This window comes from Lutjanus erythropterus, chromosome 8 (genome assembly GCF_056507025.1).
Source record: "Lutjanus erythropterus isolate fLutEry1 chromosome 8, fLutEry1.hap2, whole genome shotgun sequence".
NCBI lineage: Eukaryota > Metazoa > Chordata > Actinopteri > Lutjaniformes > Lutjanidae > Lutjanus > Lutjanus erythropterus.
Window position 1 is genome coordinate 24,287,222 of NC_139324.1, and position 26,312 is coordinate 24,313,533.

Here is a 26,312-nt window from a genome sequence, read left to right on the forward strand (position 1 = left end):
CATAAACAGACACTAAATCATTCAGCGAATATTGAGCATTAATTTCAACTCTAATTAACAAGAAATAAGCTAATTAAAATTGGCCTAGAAAAGAAATTACAAAGGGGGACACTGTAGTTGTAGCATTGATGTCAGAGAACCAAGAATTTCAACGTAGGATGTTTCCTTAATCTCTGATGACGTTATGGTCATTTTGTGATAAATTACAATTAATATATTAAAGATTTCTCCTTTAAGGACCCATGGAAACCCTGATACACACATGTGCGCACACACACACTCCATAGACAACATGTATATACCAAAACAATATCTTTTATTTGTAGTCCATCACCACAGCCCTGGTAGGCTATTCTGCACCAAAGCCAATGGAGAAACACATGACAAGCTTATACAATAGAGAAAAGAGAGGAAGTCAACTGGATGGTAAGCAGTACGTGTTTACATTTCTGTGTGTCTTGCTCTGGACACCACACCTGCTGCCTTACTAATGTTTTTTTTTTTTTATACCAGATCTACCTAGCTCTAGTTCTATAATACCTGGCATACCTGCTGTGGCATTCGGCCACTCCTGTCCCATTCTGCTGACCATTTGGGGATTATTGCTGTGGGAATGATTATTACCCAGAGTCAACAAGAGAGTCAAAACAAAACAGGAACACAACAGGAACAAGAAGAACACACATAGCACATCTGGGTATTAGCAGTTATTATTCACGCTGGCGAAAAAGTTTGAGTCCTGAAAGTTTTGGAGCACCAAGTCAAATATCATCCACAAGTTGAAATGGACTGGGGATTGAATCATTGTGCTGCAAAGCTGCCAGGATCCTCACACTTTAATGTGTTGCTCTCAATGGTAAAAATAGAGAAAGAAGACGCTTTCTGCAGACGGTCCATGTTTGTGCTTTTTTAATAATACTATTATCTTAATGAGGTCATAGTTTGGTTTGTTATACACTGGAGTTACAAAGGAAATTAAAATAGACTAAAATTCGAATAGCCCACCAATGGTAAACAGTACAGTATTTTTAGGGGGCGTTCCTCCCCCCAATGAAAGTTGGGTAAGAGGAGTTGAGAGGTCACTGATAGAATGCCTATACATACAGACACATACATACATACCACACAAACATACAGCCTGTCACGCGCACGCACTCTCACACGTATATACTGTACAGAAACAGTCAAAACAATGGAGCGAGAGACAAGATGGAGTTCCACTAAAGTCTTCACAAAGCACAAATTCTTCTTATTCCTTTCTCTTGTTCCATACCACTTTCGTGACAAATTTTGTTTTTAAATTTGAAAAAAAGTAGACATATACTGTAGCATCTCCACGCTGACTTTTGTTAGGTTGATTCCTCTTTGATGTCGAAGTCATCTTTATAGTCAGATAATCAAAAAACACAAGAACAGTTTTTTGCGAAATTGATGCACAACAATCCCATACATTCTGAAGTTCAGGAGTCAAAATTAAAATGTTCTTGTGGCAAAAAGTACTCCAAGCTGGGCCATGTCCGAGTCTCCATTGGAATAGTTCCCACAGGACATTACTAGGTGACTGGTTAGCTCCGTTCTGTTCGTTTCAGGGTACATCCGCTCTCTTGTATTATACTTCCTTCACTCGAGTCCATCAGAGTTTTCTGAACACTCGCCACACGCCATGACCTTTACTCCATCCTTGCGTACTGTTCAAGAACATTCTAGATACAAGGTTTCTGTTGGATTAGAACATTCCAGGGCCCGGACTGAACCCCATGTCCATGTCACGTGGCCTCATCTGACCCCCCATCATCATTGTCTGCTGTGGGGGGCCGCCCATGCCCTGCAGTGACATCATCATATTAGGTGAGCCGCCCGGGCCTGGGTGGGCCATTTGCCTCCCCTGCATCATCCCTCCCGGACCCCCAGGGGACATCATCCGGTGCTGGGGGCCCATCATGCCTTGGCCCATGAATCCCGGTGGCCGCATTGAGTTGTGGCCGGGGTTGCCCATTGGCATGTCTTGGGGGCCCATTCCCCCACCGGGGCCCCCTGGCATCCCCCCCATTCCCTGCATGGACATCCCCATCCTCGGCGGACCGTCACCCATCATGCCCTGCATGGGGAAGCCAGAGGGGTGCGGTGGTTTTACCCCGGGGTTGTCTCCTCCACCTCGGGGGAAGTAAGACAGAGTCTGGCTGGGCTTCTCTGACGGGATTATCCGGGACAGGTCGAACTCAGGAATGCCAGACGCTCCCGGCCGCATCACCTCATGAAGGTCTGCGTCGCTGAATCCACCTTGCATGTTGTTGAACTCCGGCCCTCCAGGGGTGTTGGGCTTGCACATACCCCCGTCACCCCCTGCCCCGTGAGGCATGTTCCCCATCCGTCCTCCCATAGGCCCTCCCTCTCCCTGGAAGCCCATGGGATGGCCAGGGAATCCTTGGGGACCAGGACCGTTGTGCGGGGAGAAAGGGCCTTGCTGGGAAGGGGACTGGGTGAGAGGGTATGCCTGGCCTCGGTGGGGGTAACCCATGCGTCCCTGCGGCATCATTTGAGGGTTTCCCATACCAGGGTCTTGGGGATTTGGTGGTATCATCATGCCATGAGGCATCATGCCTGGGCCCATGTTAGGGGCATTGGGAGAGGGCATCTGTGGGGGCATACCGTGGGAGAGGGGCTGGGATCCCATTGGATTCATACCAAGGGGGCTGAGGGCAGACATGGGTCCAGCATTTCCAGGTCCCATCATACGAGGATTGCCTTGGTGATTCATTGACATACCTGCATGTGTGAGACAAAAAGAAGCGATTGAATATAAAGTGTTTGCACCGATGTCACTGGCGTGTTGGAGGTAATGCAATGTAAATAACAGAATGGATTACATGCTAAATGTTCAAGTTAAGATGATTTTTAGGATGTTTAAATTATGGAAAAGCTCAGGAAAGTGTGCAGAAGTTTAAACAGCAGGACTGCAGGAAAGGGCACAATATTTAATAACAGGTTGTGAAGATCCATTTGAGCTGGCTTCTTTGTTTTGGAATAACAACCCCCCAACAAGAATAATAATAATAAACAGTAATAAAATTTAAATTTATTGCTTTTTGTAAACATACATTCATTCTGATTTCATGCCTGTAACACGTTCTAAAAAAGCTGGAACAGGGTCAAGTTTACCACTGTGTTACATCACCGTCTCTTAAGAACACTCAACGCTTGTTGAAGTTTTGAAAGTGAAATTCTTTCTCATTCTTGCTTGATATACAACTTCAGGTGCTCACAGTCCGGGGTCTCTGTTATTGTATTTTGCACTTCATAATGCACCACACATTCTCAATGGGAGACAAGTCTGAACTGCAGGCAGGTCAGTCTAGTACCTGAACTCTTTTACTATGAAGTCACACAGTTGCAACGCGTGTACAATGTGTCTTGGCATTGTCTTCTTGAAATAAGCAGGGACGTCTTTGAAAAAGACATCTGGATGGCAGCGTATGTTGCTCCAAAACCTGTATACACCTTTCAGCATCAAGGCGCCTTCACAGATGTGACAATTAGCCATAAGACCATGGGCACTAACACACCCCCAAACCATCACAGACGCTGGTTCTTGAACTTTGTGCTGGTAACAATCTAGATGATTCTTTTCCTCTTCAGCCCAGAGGACATGAGGTCTGAAATGTGGACCAAAACATACTTTTACACTTTGCGTCAGTCCATCTCAGATGAGCTCGGCCCGAAAGAAGTCTGCAGCGCTTCTGAATGTTGTTCATAAATGGCTTTCGCTTGGCATAGTAGAGTCTAACTTATATTTTTGTAGATGCGGTGACAAACTGTGTTTGCTGTAAACGTTTTTCCAAACTTCCCTTCTTTACACAATATTGTGGGCTTTTGATGCCATTCTTAAAGGACAACCACCTGAGGGGTCAAAGGTCACAGGCATTCAGTGGTTTTCTGTCCTTGCCCCCTATGGGTAGAGATTTCTCTGAATTCTAAAACCAATTTAAACATCTCTCTTCAACCAATTTATTAAAGAAGTCAATTGATGAGAAACTAGTTTGTTATTCTTACAAGCTTATATTTGGTTGATAAAAATTGAGGAATGTGAGCTACAAAAATCAGGGACGGTTGCAAGTTTGGGTGTGTAGTTTACAGTTTCAGTACCTCCAGCATGGTTGACCTGCAGATTTATGACATGCCATAAAGACACATTATTCAGTACCAGCCTTTGTGAAGCAGATCAAAGAGGAAACTAGTATAAACATGGCCCAAGGTGGGTGGAATTGAAATGACAAATTACACAAACAAAAGATATTTCATATGTCTTACCGTTATTGTTCACTGATGGGAGGTTTGGGGAACGAGCTGGGGGCGAGTCATCATCAGAGCTGGCAACAGTCTTTATGGCATCATGGTACAGTGGGGTGGAGCTGGGCATTGCAAACTTGGACATGCGTGACATCATGATGGAGAGGGGGTTCTGGGATAGAGTTGGCTCAGGGGGTATGGTGTACGGACTGCCAGACGGGACGTTGCCTGGGAGGGACATGGAGCCAGATGGAGCCCCTGATGAAGGAGGGGCTGAAGGAGGGCCGTTACCACCTAGAGGACGACATGATGAGAAAGAGATGACATGACAAAGACATGATAAAACTTAGCAGTTCAGACTTTTCATTCTCTGGCAGATTGTTGTTTTTTTCATCCGTGATATTAGCAAGTGTGTGTGTGGTACTCTGTTAGATCCAAATCATGTGGCCACAAGAGGGAGCCACTGGACCATAACCCACTCAACCCCACCCCTCAGACAGATGTGTTAACTTGAACGAGTGATACACTTGATAGCCTCCACATCTGTTTTATTTTCAGGTTTAAGTTTTGAAGACCAATTCTAATTTTAAAGGAAAAAGGGTCAAATTCAGATACACTGCATGTGATATTGACAATCAAAGAAATCACTGATGCAATACAAATAAAAATTCAACACCAAACCATTCACAAAAGAAATCCCAATATTTAAGATTTCAGATCAAATTATTTTAAGTGGGGTTGTATGAGTTACTTATCAATAGTCACTGTATTAATGTCTGTAGGTAGGTATTACACTGACTAGGGTTTGGACAAGCAGCATACAGAAGATAAGCAATGACCTGCTGTGAACAGGGTCAGCAGCAGCCACTTACAGTCCACCTATGTTTAATTGTATGATATACCTAGAATATTTTCACTGCACTGTCAGACTTCTTTTCTAAAAGTAAATCTGACGTTTTAAAATGAAATATCGCTCTCTCCAAACCAACCAAACTCCATGGATGAAGTCTGTAATTTTACCTTACAGAACATATGGACATTGCTGGTCTACTGCTGCTTTGATCTGTTTGTTTGTTTGTGTTCAATTTGTGACTTCTGTGTTTCAAAAGGACAATTTGGAATCACCTAAGCCACACAATAACATACAAACTAAATGATCGAGGCATCATAGATCAGCAACTTGAGGTAAAATTACTGATTTCGCCTGTGGAGTCTTGTTGGTTTCAAATATTTGACTTATAGAACAGCAGTTTCCTGTCAGAAAAGGCTGTCTGACAGCAAGGTAAAGCAGTCAAAATCTTCTAATCTTCTAAATACAGTGTACACTTTAAAAAAGGACCACCTAAAAAAAATCAATATCAATTAATGTGGCTAAAATTTGTTTTGCTGCTGACCCTGTCTGCAGCAGTACATTGCTTTGCTTCTATGCTGGTACTCTTCTCTGCTTTTCCAAACCAGGAGCATGTGGTTTGCCATCTAATACACTGACTATTACCTCTGTATGTAACACAGATGCAGTGAAAAAAAGATAGGGACTTAAATATTGATAAAAGAAGCAGAGACAGGTGTGATGAACACAGAAAAGGGAAGAAAGAGATTGTTTTACCTGGCTCCATGCTTCCCATCATGTTGGGCGAGGTGATACTGAGGGGAGGCTTGCCACCCTGAGGTGGTACTCCAGGACTCTGCATGGGTGGTTTTGGTGAGGAAGCCCATCCTGGGGAGGGGTTAGGAAGAGAGGGTGACCTCATATGAACAGGAGAGGCACCGGCTGATCCCATCATAGAGTGTGGGGACTTCATTGGTGCCGAAGCTGGAGGAGCTGGAGGGGCACTGGGGCCTGTGGGACCAGTGAGCATGCCAGCCAGCTGGGACGGTGTCTGAGGGGATTTAAGGTTTCCAGAGGGAGAGCCCATCATGGGGGACTGCACTTGCCTTAGAGGAGGGGACTTAAGCGGGTTGACACTGGGAGAGTTCCCTCCTCCTGCTTGGACATTCAGGTCTGCTGGCTTTCGGCCCCTCTGACCTTGTGAGGAACCACCAGCAGAGGGGAGGTGGTTGATACGGCCGTTACCCCCTGTTGGTGTAGATCTGTGCTCTGGACCGAAAGCTTGGTCTCCATGTGGACCCCTCATCCCTCCAGGGCCGCCTGGGAAGGGCCGTCCAGGCCCCATGGGAAAGTCTCCTGGTTGTGTCTGCTCAGGGAAGGGAGGCCCCTGCATGGGCCTACCTTGAGGACCCATGTTCTCCATCGGAGGCCCTCCACCTCCTCTCATCCTCATCATCTCGTCAGGACTCATGTTCATGCCGGGATCTCGTAGTTTGGAAGGGTGCATGTGAGGTCCAGGCCCAGGGCCGGGCCCCATACCAAACTCAGGCCCCATTTCCCGGCCCCCCATTCCCTGGAGCCTGGAGGATGGACTCATAGGACCATCACCGGGCATTCTGGGAAATATACCCATTCCATTACCAGGTTCCATTCCACCTCTTTGGTGCCCCATCATCCTTTGCATGTCCATCATCATCCCAGGAGGGAGGCCTTTCTCTCCAGCCATACCTTGGTGGAACATTGCTTCTTGAACTGACTGAGGGTTTGGGAAACGTTCACCACGACCCCCAGGACCAGCAAACATTCCTCCAGGTCCTCCTGGGAAGCCTCGTGCGTCTCCCATACGTGGAGGCATGTCGTCAGGCCAGCCCATTCCAGGTCGCGGGGGTCCCTCCATCTCAGGGTTCATCATACCAGAGAAACCAGGCATCCTCTGAATGTGTGGGGGCATTCCCCTGGGGCCAGGGCCCATGCCCATGCGCTCCTGGTAGTGATCTGGTGGACCACCTGGTCCTCCCCACATCTCTCCTGGGCCCATCTGATAGGGAGGTGGGGGCCCTCGCATCATGCCACGTGGACCATGTGGATGCATCATCATGTCTGGAGGAAGCGGTCGGTGTTGCATTTCCTGTTTCTTCCTCTTCTCCTCATAAAATTCCTGCTGCAGCTTCAACCATGCCACCTGCTCAGGGGTCATCTGATCTCCTTCTCCACAGCCCCCCGGCCCACCCATATGTGCACCCATTTCATCTTGTGGGAATGGTGGCATGTCCCTGGGACCGTGGGGTGGGCCAAAAGGTGGACCTTGCGGACGAGGTCCTCCTGGTCCACCTGGAGGTCCGAGGCTCTGAGACTGCGCCATCATAGCCTGCAGGGGGCCCTGCTCAGACCTGCGGGGTGCACCATCAGGGCCTCCATCATGGGGTCCACCATGGGACTGTGGGGGACCAGCTGGTGGGGCATCACGGTCATCAGGGAAAAGCATGCGCTGAATATCTCGTAAGGTCTGCAGGGAGCGCTGGCGATGCTCCAACTGTTCTTGGGACAGACCCTCTGTGTTTGCCTCCATGTTCAGCAGCTCCTGGGCCAGCTGCTGCTGCTGTTGCTGCTGCTGGGGTGTCAGACCAGCTCCACCAGAGCTTCCACCCTGCCCTCCTTCACCTGTTGTTGGAGTATTGAGGCCTGCCTCAGGTTGGGTGACAGGGGCCTGATCTACTGGGGCGGTCGTGTTACTGGGGCTACTGCCGGGAAGATTTTTGGATTCCATGCCTGCAGAGGACGAGCCTTCCTGCGGAAGAACACCAGACTGGTTCCCTTGGTTTGATGGCGGGGGCGGGGCTGGCTCTGCCATGCCAGGTAAGGACGGCTTGGATCCGGGCTGGTGGCTCTGATCTTGGGCATGGGAAGGAGGCTGCTGGGGAGGCTTGGAGTCATTTCGGAGGGCGCTTGCTGCATTGTTCTTTAAAAGAGATGGACAGAGATAGGATAAATGTATAGCACTCTCATGTGACAGCATACGTGTATGATAAAGAACGAGCCTGTGTGTGTGTGTGTATGTGTGAGTGTGTGTGTGTGTGTTTACCAGGAGGAGGTGAGCTTTGTCCTTGCTGTTGGAGATGTTTTTCATGTGGAAGGCAATGATGTTTTCTGTATGGCCAGTTAGAACTGCATCAGCTGCCCTGAGGACAAGAAGGCAGACAGTCAGATATCAGTCATCAGACACAATAAATATATGTGTGTGTGCAGTGTGTGTGTGCATTTGAGAGCTGGTGAGCCGGATGAATGAGTACTAGATGGGACCATGAAGGTAAAACCAAGGTCAACAGACTAAGTAAACTATTGCACACACACACCTTCCACCGAGCATCCACATCTTTGATCTCTAATTCCCAACAGAGTGTTAATCTAAGCCAAGTGTGTGCTCCCACTGAGCACACATGTTTGTGCAGATACACACCATGGATTTAGGCTATAACTGGGAAAGTTGGGGGAAGGAAGAGCAGGGGTGTGGGATGCAAGTATCTTAGTGGCGTACACACAAAAAGCTGCAACAAACATCAAAGACAACAACAACAACCACTGATGACAGGGCAACAGAGACACACTTCAGGCAATTGACATTGTTAGTAATTCCATTTAATTTTGAACTGCAATCCCACAAAGGGTTTCGCTGTGGGTGTGTGTTTTGCTTATGTGAAAAAAAAAGGTCTGATTATTGAGATGATAATTTAATTAGCCTGTCTGAACACATTAATATTAAAAATGTAGAGATAAGCTTTAACAATAAATACTAATTGCTACAGTTGAAACAATATAATGAGTATTGCAATAAAAAAAATCTCAATACTGTATCAGACTATGATGATATCTATGTATCTATGATATTACATGGTTGATTACTTATCATTCTATTTTAGAAGGACTAACATTGTTTTGTTTTCCAACTGTACATACATAATTCTTTAAACTGTTCATTGCCAAATCAATTAATGCCAATTTTGTTGCACAACCTGAGGTCATGGCTGGCTACTTGTATTTTATTAATTAAGGAAACCAGAAACACCTTAAAGCTACTACAAGGAGTATTAAAACTGGTTATGAAATGGTCTCAGTTTAGTGCTGATGTCTGTATGACCTATACAAGTTACCAAGACCATCCACAAGAAGATCAGCTGTTTTTTTTTTTAAATAATTATTCTTAATGCCTGCCATCAAGTCATATTCTCTGTGAAATCAGATGAGCCTGTGTTTACATATTTTCAGGCAGAGTTATAGCGACTGGTATGTTAGCCAGTTAAAGAGGTAGGAGGCGGTTTTTATTTAGGTAATTTTACTTTTGGGATTATATTTTGTGGTTATTACAGTGGAAATACTACTGCTTTTGTCCACAGGGGCCGCCCAAATCAACAAAACCTGTTCCTTGTAGTAGCTTTAAATGTGGGATGCACTAAGGAAGACTTATTGTCCCTTTCGCCCCTGCTCCCTTTCTCGTCCTGTGAGCTACCCGTCTCTGATCGGCTGGCATAGTGTTGTGTGGCTCAGTTTGAGCCACTTTCTGTTCACCATTTAGAGTGAGTGGAATGACTCTTTACTTAGAGTCTGCCAGACTCCATTAACATATTGTTCAATTTAACCATTATAAACATCTACACCTTCTAAAAGGGTATTAATGATTTCTTAGGACTCATAAACAGGCACTAACTCATTTGGTGAACATTTGGTATTAATTTGAGCACTAATTAACATGAAATGGGCAAACCTAAACATTCCAGCCTGGATCATAAATTGAAAAGGAGAACACCATGGCTGTAGCATTGTTATCAGAGTAGCAAGGATTTCAACTTAGCACACGTCCTTACGATTTCTGATGACATATTGCAGTCACTTTATGATTTATTGCCAGAAATATTACAAATTTCTCCTTTAATACATCTAATCAATCACTCAATTAATCACTGCAGCTCTAATTTCTGAGCTACAACAGTAAGAAGATGCAAGCCGCAAATAAATAGTAATTCTCAGCGTCCTTACTTGTTGGCCATCTCTGTCGTGAAGACATAAACAAGTTTTGAGCCTGGTTTCTGCCCAGTTGGAGGTTCTGTTGTGGAGCCCTGGCCTCCCAGTGTATTGTGGGAAGGCGTGGAGGAGCGACTGAGTCCGGCGTTGGAGGTAGAATGTGTGACCGAGTCCTGGGGCTTCACGTCACTGGAGTTGCAGTCTACAGGGAGAAAAACAGGGAAGACCCATGACGTTAGGACCAGCACGGGCTCTTGGGTAATGTAGTTCAACTGTAGAGCTGTCATAAGTCAGGTTGATCAGCGGAGGGACGGCTACACATGCTTGGATGCACATGTTAACACACTTACTGAAGAATCCTTTTTCATCTTCGTCACTTTCTCCCCCAGAGCACCAGTCAGCTCCACTGTACGGCTGCCTCCTCTCTGCCACACACATCCTCTTCACCCTGCTGCTGTCTGTACACACACACACACACACACACACACACACACACACACAACTATCAGTGGGCTTGGGTTTATCAGTCGTGTGAGTGACAATGAGGGACTGCAAAGTGCCTTTTAAAGATGTCCAACTGTTGCCCTCTTTGGGAAGATTGTGCTGTATATCCAGTAGAAACAGAACTACAGAGTACACTTTTCTAAAGTAATGGAGTGGTACAGGATAAGAGGAACACAACAAACCAACCATGGGCTGTGTGTGTGCCATTTCCTCCATTAATCAGCACTGAATAAATTTGACAAACTGCCTCTACAGGAAATGATATATAAAACTACCAGATGTATAGGAACAATCACAACACAAGGACTACTGACATGGCATTGTTTAAGCGCTGTGAGGTATTCTATCTATACTGAGCAGTTCAAAGCATTTCATTACAAACAGAGAACTTTGGTAACAAAGGATGAAAGCACAGCTAATTACTCTCCTGAACAGAAGGGTGCAACGGATCACAGAACTCACAGTTCGGATCATATCATGGTTTTGAGCCACGGGTCAGATAAATTTTTTTGGGTCAGCAAAAAATAAAACAAAATAATAAAATAATAAATAAATAAATAGGGGTAGGGTTAAATTAGTTTAAAAATGTGCTTGGCTCTGATTTAGCTGCCTCATTCTGTCTATAGTTTCCCCCATAGTAATGGTAAATATAACACTAATAATAATAATATACTGCATTATGCAATGCTGGGCAATATGATCAAAATCAAATATCACAATATTTTTGACCAAAAACCCATATATCAACATTGTGACAATACTGTAGTGATGACAGTTGGTGATTTTTTGATATATAATCAGTAATGTGGATATAATGGCTGTGTGGGCAAAGGCAAATAATATAACAGCTAGTCTTATAGTTTCTAAGTTCTGAAAGTTTTATCACTTTACTATATCGATATGATGGTATCCAAAATCTAATACAATATCTAGTTTTGCTGCTACCTAGTCTTGATCAAAAAAGAAAAGTTTTTGACAAAAATAGAGTTTAATAGTTGTGACTTAAGAAAGATTTTTTAAATTTATTTTTGGGCTAAAAACAACTCTTCTGAGATCAAAGGTTGCCGACCCCAGCACTATGTGGTATAATAATACCACACTCTGTAGTCTCACTCAATGTCCCGCCCACAGCACTGTCTGATTGGTTAGACATCACATGTAATAGTCTATTAACTGTGACAGCTGTCACAGACAGGAAACAAGGACAGTTAGCGAGTGGGCTGTATTCCTAGATCAGTGGTTTCAAACTTTTTGCGTTCATGGCACACCAAAGGGTGAGCCAAAATCTCAAGACACACCTGTATTCAGATCTGTGCAAAACAGCCTCTATAACCAACCTAAAGAACAGAGCCAATGAGTAACCTACTAGCCAATAAAAGTGCAGGTCGGGGTCTTTAACGTGTCACACGACAACTTGGGTTCACTTTGAGGTAAAGTTTTTAAAGGTATTTTCTTAGGGTATAGAATTTTCCCCTGTTGCAGACAAAGTACTGATGTATTAAATGAAAAATGAATACATACAATTTTGGATTGCTATATTGTATAATCAAGTTTTCAAAAAATCCAAAGGCACACTTGAACTTGCCTCACAGTGCACCAGTGTGCCTTAGCACAAAATCTGAGAACCACTGGTCTAAAGGAAGGCAGCACATTATCACCAAATTTGCATTAAACATCACAATCAAGATCTAGTTCTATGATGACAAACATGCCCAGTTTCTGACTGAAAATGTCTAAAGTCACAACCGAATGGGATGTTACTCTTCTCCTGCACTTCAGAGTAAAACACAGCGCACATTTGTCTGTCTTTTCACTTGAAACCTGCATCAATATTCAGGGAATTATTACTTTTAAAAGTAACAGTGGGAGTAAAACTGCACACTATCACTTTCCCACCTACCTCAGTCCAACTATCAGTCTAGTGACAATAAAAACAACATTTTAGATGACTCGGATTTGAATTCATACTGTCAAACATCAAGACTGACCTGTAGCACTTCAGGTGGACAATTGACCATCTGTGACCCCAGCTGCCTGCTGGTAATGAGAGGATCCGATAATAATAATAGGACTGGCTGCAGTGATTCTTACCTTTTTCCTCACTGGTGGGCGTGCCGCTCTCTGGCTGTTCAAATGACTCCACTGAGGTGCTTCTCTCCCTTTTGACTTTAACCTTGGAGCTTGGGCCAGAGGTCAAACCCTGGCCATTCTTCAGCCCCATGCCCCCTGCCACATTCTGAGCCCCCTTAGCACCCAGGGTCTTGGGGTCGCAGGGTGAAGGCTGTGATTGGCTGCCGGTGCTCCCTGGTTTACCCTGATTGGGCATTTTAGAGTCCATCTGGGTGGCAGTGGAGGGGGACATGACGGGAGGTGAGCGTACCATGGCCTCCGTCTTAGGTTTAGGGCTGAGAGACAAGAGGAAATGGACAAAGATCACAGACGAAGTTAATACACTGCATTAAGAGAAGAACAAAATAAATCCTCTATTTTATCAAAACGACTGATATCTTACAATTGTTAATAAATGGTCTACTTCAAAATGTTCAAAAATGTTTTCTTTTGTCTCCCTACATGTATTTGTGACCTTGTTTTCAGCACACACACAACAGTGGGGAAATGGGGCATATCAAGCAAAAAGCCTGGGGCTTGAAGTTAGGTTACCCAGTAATCATGCTCTGGAACTGGGCACAAACCAGACATTTAGAGTGGTACATTCTCAGGCAGCTGGCTATCCATCCAAAGTCTGGTATCCCTCATCTCACCACCACTATAACATGTATCCATGGTCTCCACTGTGGTACCCAGAGGACAAAAATGAATACGTGATCCTTCTTTTTGCCCTCTTTTTTTATTTGCAATTAGGACTTGGTATCGGTGCTCGATACCTTTAAGGTATCGACTGAAATAACCAAATACCAAGCAGTATCAAAACTTGTCACAGCATTTCTTCACTTTTTCCAAAGTCAAATTCAAGCACTTTCAAAGCATTTTCATGTGGTAAATTAAGTTTTTATATACTTATTCTCCAAAAAATTATTTCAATTGTTGTTTTGTGCATTTTCTCTAATAATTTAAAACATTATCAGTCAATCATTAATACTACTAAGATACAAAATGCACTTTTGTCATTTTAAGTATTATTTAAACAATTCTAGCAGGGAACAGTATAATAAAACAATGTTTCTCACTGCAAACGGCTGCTCTTGTCTGTCTGACCTTTTTCAACACATGGTTCCAGCAAAAAAAAACAAAAAACAAAAAAAACAAAGTCAAATGAGGCACAAGTACTGCCATTTTTAGACTAACAAGGCAAACCAAATAAAATCCTGACAAAGCTTGTGACCTCCAGAGAGATGGTAACATACAGTATTGATTAATACATTTATTATTGTTGAACTCTTAATGCTGATTAATCAATAAATGATTAATCATTAAACATCCCTGGTGTGTCATGCATAAAAATATATAAATGGAGAAGGATTATTTCAAAAATGCTTCCAACCATAATGGTTATTCAATGAAATAGGAAAAAAGAAATCAAATGAATTACTCTACTGGTATCGGTATATGGAATTCTGGCTCTGGAATTGGCACTGGTATCGTCAACAAAACCAATTATAGCATCCAGCAATTAGTATGGATGTGTATAACACAAAATGAGGTCACCAGTATTGGGAATTCCTGTGCACAGTTAAACCTGAAGGAACAGGCTGCAGAGACACAAGCCATCTTCAAATGACTGCTGCTTACTAGTTAGAGAGCAGTTCAGTTCAGGCAAACAGGACACATCCAACTGGCAGAGAATTCCCTTACCACACCCTAATCTCTTTCTCTGTCTTGCTCACCCTCTCTCTCTCACACACACACACACACACACACACACACACACACACACACACACACACAAGCATGAAACAAATGCCAACATGTCCAAAAAGCACAGCCACAGCCTAGCACACTTTATGTACGTATGCAAAGACACACAGCTAGCAGAAAAAGAAGGCAAAGCCAGAATTTTGGCAGTCCAGACCGCCGTTTCCAGAGGCTCCAGAACCATGAGTCAGCAGGGAAAACTTCCAAGCTCAGTGTACTCCCTGACCCTACAAGAGCTCTGGATCACACATCAAGACCTTTCAGGTGAAAACTAGAGTTACTGTCTCACAGCTGTCCGCCAACCAGTCAAGCTGCAGTTACATCCCTGTGTGTCCAGACTCATAATACAGTAGTGAAGATAAAGGACTTCAATAAAAAGGTCTTGAGATTCTTTTTTTAGCAAAATGGAAGTTCTCTCTATATTGACAAGCATGATTCCCAATAATAATTACCATGCACTTTAAGATTTACAGCGGTGTCCAGAGGATTAATGGCGATGATGATGTCACAGTGAAGTTGACCTTTGTTTTAATATAAAATGTCGTCACGTCATCATTTTGAAATTTTGTCACAATTAGTTTTGTGAGGTCAGAGTCACATTCTCGAGTCCACTTCGATGTTGGTGCAAAGTTCTTGCAAAAATGGTACAACTTATGCCTCCAGCTACGGCCATCGCTGGCGTGGAGGTGTAAGAATTGAGCAGAGTAGCTGATCTTACATCTGTATTATACCCGACCTGCAGTTGCTCTCTGAACAGAATGGGTCAGGTCCCATCAAGTTTGTGTCCACTTTATCACATTGCCAATCACATTTCACTACTGACCCTTGTGGCTGCACAATAGCTAGCCAGTTAGCACTTGAACATCTTAAAGACTAATTTCAGTATTTTTGCACATGGACCCTCTTTTCCCATTATTTTGTGTCAAAGTTACTTATTGGGACAACAATTTTTTTTAATTGAGAGTACTGAGGGAGAGCCAGCAAAAGCAGAACTGATCTGCAACGTAATGCCTATATCCACTAGAAGTGCTTGTTTTTACCACAGACAGGCTAATATTTTTATTCTGTGTCTGACAAACATGAAAAGGACTGCTACAAATAAAAGACCTTTTTTCAAAAGACAAAGATACATTTTTCAAAATCAGACACAGCTGTTTTGTTGCTGTCGCCAAACTAACCAGACATTGTCATCATCACTGAAACATGACAGACACAAAATAAAACTCACTAAAACTGTTGTGGCTCGTCTATCCAGTCCTCCAGCAATCACCATCTCTGATTTGCTTGAAATAAACCTTTTTCCTCGAGGTGAAAAATATGTGAAAATATTCTGGCTCTCCATGCCACTTTCTCCCCTTTGCTTCAATGATGTCTGACCCCCTTCTCGTTCTTCTCCTGATACTTTCCCATCTAACCACAGTGGATAAACATTTATTCATTTAATAAATATTTATTTCAACCAAACCAGAGCTGGTGATTGTTGGAACCGTAGAAAGACGAGCCAAGACATTTTTGGTGAGTTTTATTTTGTCTCTGTTGAGTTTGAATGAAGATGACAATGTTAAAATTACAGTTTTGCAAACGGAGTTTGGCAAAAACAATAAAACTGCTGTTTCTTTTCTTTTTTTTAGTCAAAACTTACCTTACTCTTCCAAAAATGTCTCTCTCTGGAGCAAACCATTTCTATAACATTGTCAGACACTTATAATAACAATCTGAGCCTGTCAGTGGACTTATTTTTATGTATGCACTGTAGCTTAGTTTCACTTTTTCCAGCTTCAGCACACTCCCCAATACCTGACCAATTTCAAAACTTGTGCCCACTAGTCACACAAAAACATATGAAAATCAGATCCAGGTTCAGCCTTCAGAACAAAAAAGGTCTCAGCCTTGGCCTTTTGTGTGTGACGGTTGAACATTCACCTAAAATTGGTTTTACAATACATGGGATTCCTCCAAGTCATTTGCCTGAAATCAGACTGAACTGTCAGCTCGTTAAACTCAGACTCACAGTCAACCCAATGGAGAGGGCGGATTCAAAGGTCTGGACCAAGTCAACCTAGTCATCTGATTCCTTCCCACATTAAAAACCGTGCATGTTAAGTAATATAAAGCCTTCTGCCACTGACCACTGAAATGGTTACTCAGTGTACTTAAATAGTTGGGATGGGTCACATTTCCCCACAGGGATTAATAAAGTATGACAAGAAAAAAAAATGCTGCTTAAGGGCTGTGGTTGAAGTTTTCTGTAGACTCGCTCCTGATCAGCTTTTTCCAAATTCAAAACTCAGCACATTATGCACCTTGCAACTGGTAAGATATGAGAGTTTCACAACATACCAAACAGCGGGATGTGGGAAGCACTGATCACTCTGCAACCAATCATATCAGCCAAAGAACCACTGAAATTGGCATCTGTACTTGGCTGAACTGCAAAAAAAATCTTATTTTTACAGAAAATGGCTCCATACATTCTTCAAGTAGCCTCAGTGTTTTTGTTTTCACAGAGAGAGACCTGTTTTTTTTTTCACTTCATTCTGTTTCGAACAGAGGGTTGAGTGTTTGTGTTTGTTCTCTCTTTCCAACTGTTAATAAACACAGACAGCTAATGTTTATTCATATTTGATATTGTGTGATGATTTTCTTTAATTGCTTGAAACAGGTTTATGGACTGGACAGAAGCCTATAAAACCTGTTTATGTTGCTGATGTGAGAAGACACAACTGTGTACTTCAGCTCTTAGTAGAAAACTACAATGCCTCAGATAAAAACTTTGATTAAGTGTCACTTACCGATGACAACAGTGTTGTGCAGCCATAAAGACAATCTGCTCAACATGCATTGAATTTTTACTTCTGCTTGCGAAATACATAATTTAATTCAACAATGTCTGTTTACATGCACACAAATTTTCCACTATTATTCAGAATATGACAACATTCTGAATTTAATACAGCCCATATACACAGCATATTTTGTTTTGAAAATTCTTCATAAGGGCCCTGAATATGGCATTTTCAAATTAAAACTTGTGAGATGTGCCAGTATTATTCCAGTTTTAGGAGCAGTTTTTGGCATGTACAGCACATTAGGAACATGCATCTCAATAAGGGTTTTTAATCGTAGTTTAAAATGCTCTTGCCTGTTTACGCTCAGCTCTGTGTGTTGTAAACAAAACATCTAGCCAACAGTATGCATGATACGCGCACAAAGAAAAGCCAACATTTCTGGTTGGAAGGACAAACACACCTCTTCTGAAACATGATAAAAGAATGAATGAAAGAGGGAGGCTGCATGGTCGAACCAGTCCACAGCCAGCGGAAAACTTTCAAAAAATACTACTATATTGATGCAATGAAGCAACACGGCTCAAGTGGCTCCAGCCTTAAACAGCCTTAGTGGGATAGCCATTTTCATATTTATATTCATTTTTGTTTGCCATGTAAACAGCTCAGGAGGAATATTGTATTTTTCAGAGTAATGGCAGAGTATTTTTTAGCATGTCAACATAGTCATTCAGATCAGTTTTCTTTAATGCATTGAGACTCTTTCTTGAGAGATAATTAATCAATGCTGAGAAGTTAACAAGAGCCACACTGTATGCAAGTTGTGTTTCCCTAAACTAATTATGGAGCTTTACAAAGTTTCTGAGCAAGTAGTCAGACAGTGACAAAAAAATATATCATCAATCGCTTTATAATTGCATCATAGCTCTCTGAACCACAATGAAATCGAATTGTGAGGTGCCAACAGATTCCCACGCGTACTCACCTCTGTGTGTTGGTGGACGGGGAGTTCTTTAGCCTATTGGAGTGCATTGATGGGGCTCCCAGGACTACAGAACAGGGTGGAGTGATGAGCTGGTGAGGACTGCCTGTGTGAGAGAGCGGCGCTTTTGTGCGCACGTTCCTGGAGCCAGGAACAGGATTCCCGATATTCGAGAGGTTTCCCCGACCGTCCTTGGCCTCCTCTCGCTCCTTCTTCCCTCGCTCCTTCTTGTTGAAATGTGTCGCTGCTGTACCTGCCGCCGCTGGCCTCTCCTCTTGGACCTCCAACATTCTCTCTATGTCCTTGTCTGTGTGAGCGTGTGTGTGTGCGTGTATGTGTGAGTGTGTGTGTGTGTGTGTGTGTGTGTATGTATGTGTGTGTGTGTGTGTGTGTGTGTGTGTGTGTAAAAACAATAACAATAGTCCAGGAGTCTTTTCTTGTTCCGTGTGTATTTATGAAACTCCCCCAAGGGGGCTTTCAACGGCCCTTGGGCACACTGTTGAGAGAGAAGAGAGAGGAGAAAAGACAGTTAACAAAACTGGAAAAGAGGGCCACAGTCTGAACAAACTTAAAGTGACACTCCACCCAAAATCTTTTTAGTATCAATCTACTAGTGTAGGCTTGAAAGGTGGCTGTTAAAATTTGGGATTTTTTTTTCTTTTACAGTGGCTTTAATGAGGTCTGTTTGCGGAGGGAGGGGGTATGAGGCCCTGCTCACATGCACACACATGAATCATAGACAAATGCACATATTCTAGTTCTGCTGCATTACTGCACACATAACTTCAGTGCAAACATTTTTCTCCTGATATAATATGAACGACTGTGCAGCAGCACAACTTCTGATTGTGAAGTTAAGTGTCTGTCTATTTATACCTAACATTTTTTTTTTAATTAAGTCAGCCTTGTCTCTATGTAGTTGGGGGACAGTTTACTTCATTTTGCCATAAGACCATATGAAAATGTTTAAGCATACACTTGTAGAAACTGTATATTATAAATCATATTTCTGAAAACAATGCACATCACATCAATGAGTCTGAGTTTTATTTCAGCAGCAGCACTGCTAGACTGCATATAAAAGTAGTAAATTAAACTTTAGCTCTTCCTGCCCATCAAGCTGGTGCCATAACAATATAATAAATGAAAAAGGATGTTAGATCAAAATGAATAGAACAGCACAAATGTGAGTCTTTAGATTAACATCCTTCACATATGAAATTGAACTTTGAAACATGCATCACACATGCATGAAACATGCATCTGGAGTTTGAGCTTTGACCCTTTAAGGTTGATCCTTTCAGCAATGCGGTATCAGTAGCTCTAAGTTTTTCATCGCAGAGCAGAGAGAATATATGCCTGAAAGTATGAGCACACTTTTTTTTATTAAGCATGAGAAATAAAATGGATCTTTTTGTGTAAGATACTACATACTGTGATTCCAATGCTTATTCCCTTTACGTGTTAGCATCAAGCTAAAGGACCAAGCACTAGTTATTTATACATGCTGAAAAATCGATTCAGCAGTCAAAAAACAATAATTATCACGCTAGGTCACTTGCTCACACAGCTTGTACCGTATGTTCACAATACTGGCAACACAGCTACAAAACACAGCAGGCTACATTATCGGCAAGCACTGAAAAAGATGGGGCCAGCTCAACTTTGATCTGTAGCATGTCACACAGCGACAAGTCTCAGACATCCATTTCTGGCTTCATATCACCAGCTTCCGTTGAAAATGACTTAAACCCTGATGCTTTGACACCTGTAGTCTGAACATACACTTACACACATACTACACTACTCTACTCAAACCAGTCAGTGGGTGGCATTTCCCAGCTCACATTTATCATCAGGACTAAATCTAAAATACTCCCAAACCAGGGCAGAGGCATTTTTCTTTTTTACTAGTAAAAAGCGGTGCTAGTTAAAGTTGCATGTGTAACTTAATCCCCCAGGCGCCATGTTTCTCGTATCAGCTGCACTGCCTTGTCCACAATTAGAGAGACTGACCTCTGGTGTTACATGCTGTGCTCTACAATACATCACCTCAGGCGAGTATCGCTGTGTCATGGTAACAGAAAGAGAAGAGTCTGTATTTTTGACTGTACTGAAACTCATACTGTCAGAATTTCTTAACCATCCAAGCCTATTCAGTAGCTGGAAAAGAACACAACTTGAGAAGCCGCAGCTTTTACTCACTGACAAACTTCAACATGCACTGTACATTTACTGCCAGACTGACAACTTCATTTCTCCGCAGCATTCAATGCCAGTCTCTGCCGCTCACTCTCTCTCCCTCTCTCACTACACACACGCAAAGGAGCTACATCACTCTTATAACAGAGGATAAAAAGGGACAGTGTTCTTGAGATGTCTACACTTCATCAGTTGCTCACGGCATGGTTTTGTGGGCTGCCATTTGAGTGAATTAAAAAAAAATGTCATCACCATTAACATAAGCTTGGCTATTTAATAATAGCAGCTTTGTGCAGGCCATCCCATGTCACAGTGTTTTAATGGCAACTATTAGTATTGGCTCGGCTTGCTTGGAACCTCGACTGAGGTGATACCAAAAAATATACCAGGTACTACCCGTAATGGAAAACCACAAAAAACAGAGCCGAGCCACACCGAGCCACACCATGCAGTGCAAATGCAGCTTTTCATGGAGCAAGACCAATATTTAGTCTATGTATGTGTCAACCAATAAGTAACAGAAATGCCACAGAACTGTTTAGGTTCAACTAGAAAGAAAGTCACCTTTACAGTCGTGGTTATTCTTCAAACACTGAAGTCTAAAGCGGCTACAAGGAACTTTCACATTGTGTTCATTTTGTGTCCTCCCTGTGGACAAAAGCGGCAGCGTTTCCACAAAATATATCATCAAAAATAAACATATCTCAAGAAATCTCCACCTGCTCTTTTTAACTAGTTAAAGTACTATTCATTGTAACTGTAAGCTTGTGTAGGTCATATAGAGGCATCAGTGTTAAATTGAAACTGTTTCTGTTACAGTTAAAAACTCAGTGTAGTCATTTAAGGGATCCTTTAAGGGAAAAATATTTGCTTACGTAAAAATATGATGATTGGTGGATGTCATTGTTCGATTTTGACCTGTTAAATATTAATATTGTTACTGGCCTAAAAAGTCCAGTATCAGACAAGTTAGTCTTTGATCATTTTAAGATTTGGGGTGGGATATCACCTTAACTAAATAAATACCAGCACTACACAGCAACTGTAACAAACAGTGAAGATTGGTGGTGGAGTGGGAGAGGTAGTATTGTGGTCCAAACTAATCACTGTGTGTGTGTGCGTGTGTTTGTGTGTGTGTGTGTGTGTGTTGGTGAGTGAGCACGAGAATTGCATGAGAATCCTGTTCGCGAGAGAGCGGCCCAGTCAGTCAGATTACATTGTCATCCTGAAAATATTTAGGAGCTCTTCCAAAACACTCAACATTGTAACTGGCTCCAGAGTTCCCCTAGGGAGAAGGAGGTGGAGTATTTGGGGGGGGGGGGGTTGGGGGGGGGGGTGTCACTGGGATCCAGACAAATACAACCGACTCCTGCTACAGCAGCAACACTGGTCTCTCACTGGTGTACAGGAGAAGTGATTTACAACTATCAGGACCACAGATCACTGCTGCACACGAGCAGAGGCTGGCTGCTCCACAGGGACAGAGAGGGGGAAGCACAGAGGAGCCCCGTGTATCAAACTACTTTCACCGTTTAAATACAAAAAAACACTTTGTGATAAACAAGTGGCGACTGATTAAAAACTTGGGACAGAATTACTCCTATACAAATGCAATTAAAGTAATTTGCTTATAGCAATAAAGCAGTCCATTTACAATGTTCATTTTGGGACCTTTCATACATTTGGAGAGCAAAATTAAAACTACTGTAAATGTTTTTTGTTTTTGTGTTTTTTTCCTTAACTTCCCTGATAGGCCTACTTTGCTTCACAGTAACCCGTCTACTTCCAACGGGCTATGTGAGGCTGCCGCTGTGTGCACACTGAGAACATGACGGGAAAAAGCATCAAAGCTTATGAGCGGCTGCCAAAAACAAGCTAACAAGATGCAGCAGTGAAACGACAGTGGGCCTTATTTTATATATAGTACTGAGCAGGATTCAGTGTTAATGTTGCCCGGTCAGGCAAGCGGGTCAGAAATCTACTCACCCCTGTACAAACTGGCATATTCATTAGTGGTTATCAAATGACAACGAAGGCTAAAGTTAATTGTCATGTTTAATCTAGGGCTGTAATGTCTATAAAATTTCAGAAAATAATGACAAATGACTGTCCCCGTTGTTCAAAGTCCAATGTGATGTCTTTAAATGTTTTGTCAGTCCAAAACCAAAAGATATTCCATTTTATATGACAATAAACTGAGAAAAGTGTGAAATCTCCATATTTGACAGCCTGAAAACAACTTTTCTGACATTTCTTTTGCATTAATCATTAATCCATTAACAAAACAGTTTTAAAGTCTAAGCTGAGTTGCTAAATTTACTGGCCTAACAACGTATATTACTTGCCCTTAACAATAAGGATTGCCAGCTTGCTGAGCCCTGCGCTGTGTGTGTAATAGAGTGTATTTGCAGGGACCAAAATTAGCACCAGCTGCCAGCTAAATGCTGGCAAAAATATTAAAATGTCTGGTACATTTGCTTCACTCACCAGTCAAAAAAAGACTATGGTAATCTAATGAGTGGCTGGTAAAATTTTAATATTCACTAACCATTGGGTAAGCGGACAAAAAATTTGTATTGCACCCTGGTACGTGAATTAAACCAAGTTTATTAATTTAATTACTACAGTTATTTGAAAAACATTTAAAACAACTGCACAGTATTTCAAATGCTCAATAAAATGCAGCAAATAGCAAAGCTGCCAGTTTTACTGGCTTTCTTCATATTCATATAATGAATTAAGTATACAAATGTCAGTTAGATGGTTATCGGCTAAGAAGTAAAGAGAAGGAAAAAAAATTTGGTTATAATAATCATCCGCTTATAGTGCATATCAATTTGACTTGGACAGACGTGATCACTAGAAGAGGTTTCCACTATATATTTACAAGAGAACAGCTTGAAAGACCTAAATTCTAAGTGAAATGACTGGTTTCTATTTTGCGACACAACATGCTTTGATACACAACTTTGGAAACAAGGATTGCAACGCACAATTATACATGAGTAATTCTGCAGCAGTGATGTGCAGCACACAGAGACAGAGTATGAACGCTCACAGTTTCAATTCTGTGTCTAAATAAGAAGAACATATTCAGACCAATAGTTGTCTCTAGAGTTGGGGCTTTGCTGGGGCAGAGTTTGGATTAAGGGAGGAGTGTGTGTGTGTGTGTGTGTGTGTTTGTGTATCTGTGAGTGAGATGAGATGAAAAAGAGGCAAAAACACAGATGCAGTTTGATTTTGCTGTTGACTGTTATTTGCTCATCAAAGTGAAACAGTAGCTTGCGTAAGTCACAGTGGAAAAGTCCTACCAGGCCGCTGCTCTGAAACAAAAAACACTAAATAATAATATTCAGGTTGAAATGTGTTTGCTCGAGACAGGGATACAAAAATGGACAGAGTGGGCAAAACTCCTGAACCCTTACACGACACACTGGAGAAGTGAGGATTAAATGTCACATAGCAATCATAACTACACATTTCGCTCATTTGACAGATGTTTTTGTCCAAAGTGACTTACAATAGTTACTTTCAGTCTCTGTAAGAAAGAAGTTTTCTCGTTTTATAAATGAGATATTAAGTTTATGTAAAGGTCATAACAGAGACGGGCAAGAAGTGATAATTGTTAAATGAGAGTAAGGACGCAATTTTTAGTCAAAGGCATTGAAGGTGTTTCACTCATTCTCAGCTCCACACACCTGGCCAATCATTGCATGACATGGGTGCAAATGTTGGGATTTTAAGTTTCAGATAGTTGCATAAATTGTCTGACACAATCCCCTCAGTTTCAGCATTAGAAAGGCAGAGTGAGGAGGGTTTCAGATGATGTTTGACCATCTGAAAAGCACTTTATTTAAAGCATAGTCAGCCTTTGACAGGGGGTGTCTTGGTGTAGTTAACTTTTGTCATGGTATTGAAAAGAGCACAGGTTTTGCTCTGTGCACTTTAATTTTACTGTTTTGACTGAGTTTGAGCTCAAAAAAGATTCTGCTTCTTGTGTTTTCCCCAGGTACACTTCTTCATATACAAATAAAGCTTATTTTCTTGTAATTTTTGTAATTCTGAGGCTTTTTGGTATAGTCACTTGGAACACTCAGAACACAGCTTTGTTTTTTAATCAACCTAAGAAAGAAAAAAATGCAACTATTTTTTGCAATTTTCAACTTCATTTAAGATGCCTAAAAACATTGCATAATGATTCACATTTTTTTTTAGAAAAGCTGCCATGAAATCAGGCATTTTAGGCTGCAAGAAAAACCACCCCAAAAGCCAGCGAAATCCTGGAGGGACTGATTATGTCACTGATGCCGTCAATGTGGTTGGGCCAATGGATAATGCCATCGTCCATCACGATGGCTGACAGTCATCAACCACTGAGCTCTCTACCATCATCACATCTTGCACTACATCTCCATGTCTTGTTTGTTTTTTCTTGTTAAGCACAACCAAACAACAGACATGTGGTGCAGTTTCACTTTGGACATCATCACTAGGGATGTTCCTGGCAACTAATTTCACAGTGAATTGAATGCAAAATTTAATAAATGCCGCTGAAATGCGAGCCACTTTGCACTGTGTAATACAAACATTAAACACTGACCTGCACAACAACTCACAAAATGCTTCACCCTTTCAGCCCAAAGAGGATCACAGTGTCGGTGGGTAAACAACCCGGAGCTGACGTTAGCTGCCAGCCTGCCACACAGTGTGGCTAAAATCAGCAGTGTTAGCAGCAGCTGCTGCTCTGCTTGCAGGTTAATGTCCATGTCTGTGCTTAATGTGGTCACATGTTGCTTCAGTCGAGTGATTATTTACCAGTTTATTCTGTCACAGCCTACATTCAACTGTATTTCCATTGTCTAGATTACGACACTGCCAGACTACACTGGTTTTAAGAGCTGTCATCTGGTCAACTTTGCTGACATAAACATTCAGGGATGCGTGGGCCTTCAGGGCATACGCACTTATGGCGTACGGCGAGAGGGGCTGCTGTATGACGGGGCCACAACCCCGACTAGTGGCGGGTGGCTGCTTAACACCTTAGCGGCAACAGTTAACTGGCACTGTACATGAATGAAATATCTGTAAACAGTTTAAACGATTAGTATTTCTGGTGCCAACTAGCACAGGTGGCGACGTTTAATCGTGTAGTAGACTAATCGCACACACCCTTAATTGTCACATACCAATTTAGCAGACGTTACCCAACCCTAGCTGTCACAATGAATGTCCTGCTAAACCCCCTGAAAAAACCTGCAACTCAAGACAGCACTGCTCAATATTCTATGTGAAAAAAGGAATGAATAGTCAAATATTAGTGTTGATATTATTACTGCTGCAATATCCCTAGTGAGGTATCTGGTCAAAAATATTGTGATATTTGATTACATCCATATCACCCAGCCCTAACAGTGACTCTGCTCCGCTGTGGGGCGAGGACAGAGACGAGGCTCGCTTGACATGATCTACCACGGGGCCCTTGGAGAGACATGACGGCTGATCATTCATAAGAGTCCATTAGAAAATGTATTCAGTTTGCTGAAGGAGATCTCATTTTACTGTATCAAAGAACCAGCCTCCTACCTCATTCAGCCCTAACTAACAAGTATTACCCCTCAGGGTGTTATCTAAACCTAAATCCCCATCACACACTAATGCATGTAATGTGAGCATGTGCACGTATACAGACACAAACAGCAGGACTTGTCAATCACCTGTTCCCTCCAATCGCACACTAACGAGACACTAATTGGGGAGCTTGCTGACATGACTGTCATAAGGAATACACCGACACACATACACACACATCAGGCATGCAGAGTGCAGCCGACCA

The 26,312-nt window shown here is 42.4% G+C and overlaps 1 protein-coding gene across 2 annotated transcripts in view; it reads right to left on the minus strand.

The window, feature by feature from the left end:
• Positions 1-894: 894 nt before the first annotated feature.
• bcl9 (BCL9 transcription coactivator) overlaps positions 895-26,312 on the minus strand; it is a 43,936-nt gene continuing 18,518 nt past the window's right edge. For both annotated transcript variants that reach the window (XM_084724982.1, XM_084724983.1), the window contains exons 3-10: positions 18,281-18,773; positions 12,728-13,041; positions 10,483-10,590; positions 10,148-10,334; positions 8,199-8,295; positions 5,894-8,075; positions 4,309-4,581; positions 895-2,766 (exon numbers count right to left, since the gene is read on the minus strand). In XM_084724982.1, coding sequence (XP_084581108.1) covers positions 1,727-2,766; positions 4,309-4,581; positions 5,894-8,075; positions 8,199-8,295; positions 10,148-10,334; positions 10,483-10,590; positions 12,728-13,041; positions 18,281-18,567 — 4,488 coding nt within the window. In that variant the 5' untranslated portion in view covers positions 18,568-18,773 and the 3' untranslated portion in view covers positions 895-1,726. The remainder of the gene's footprint in view (positions 2,767-4,308; positions 4,582-5,893; positions 8,076-8,198; positions 8,296-10,147; positions 10,335-10,482; positions 10,591-12,727; positions 13,042-18,280; positions 18,774-26,312) is intronic.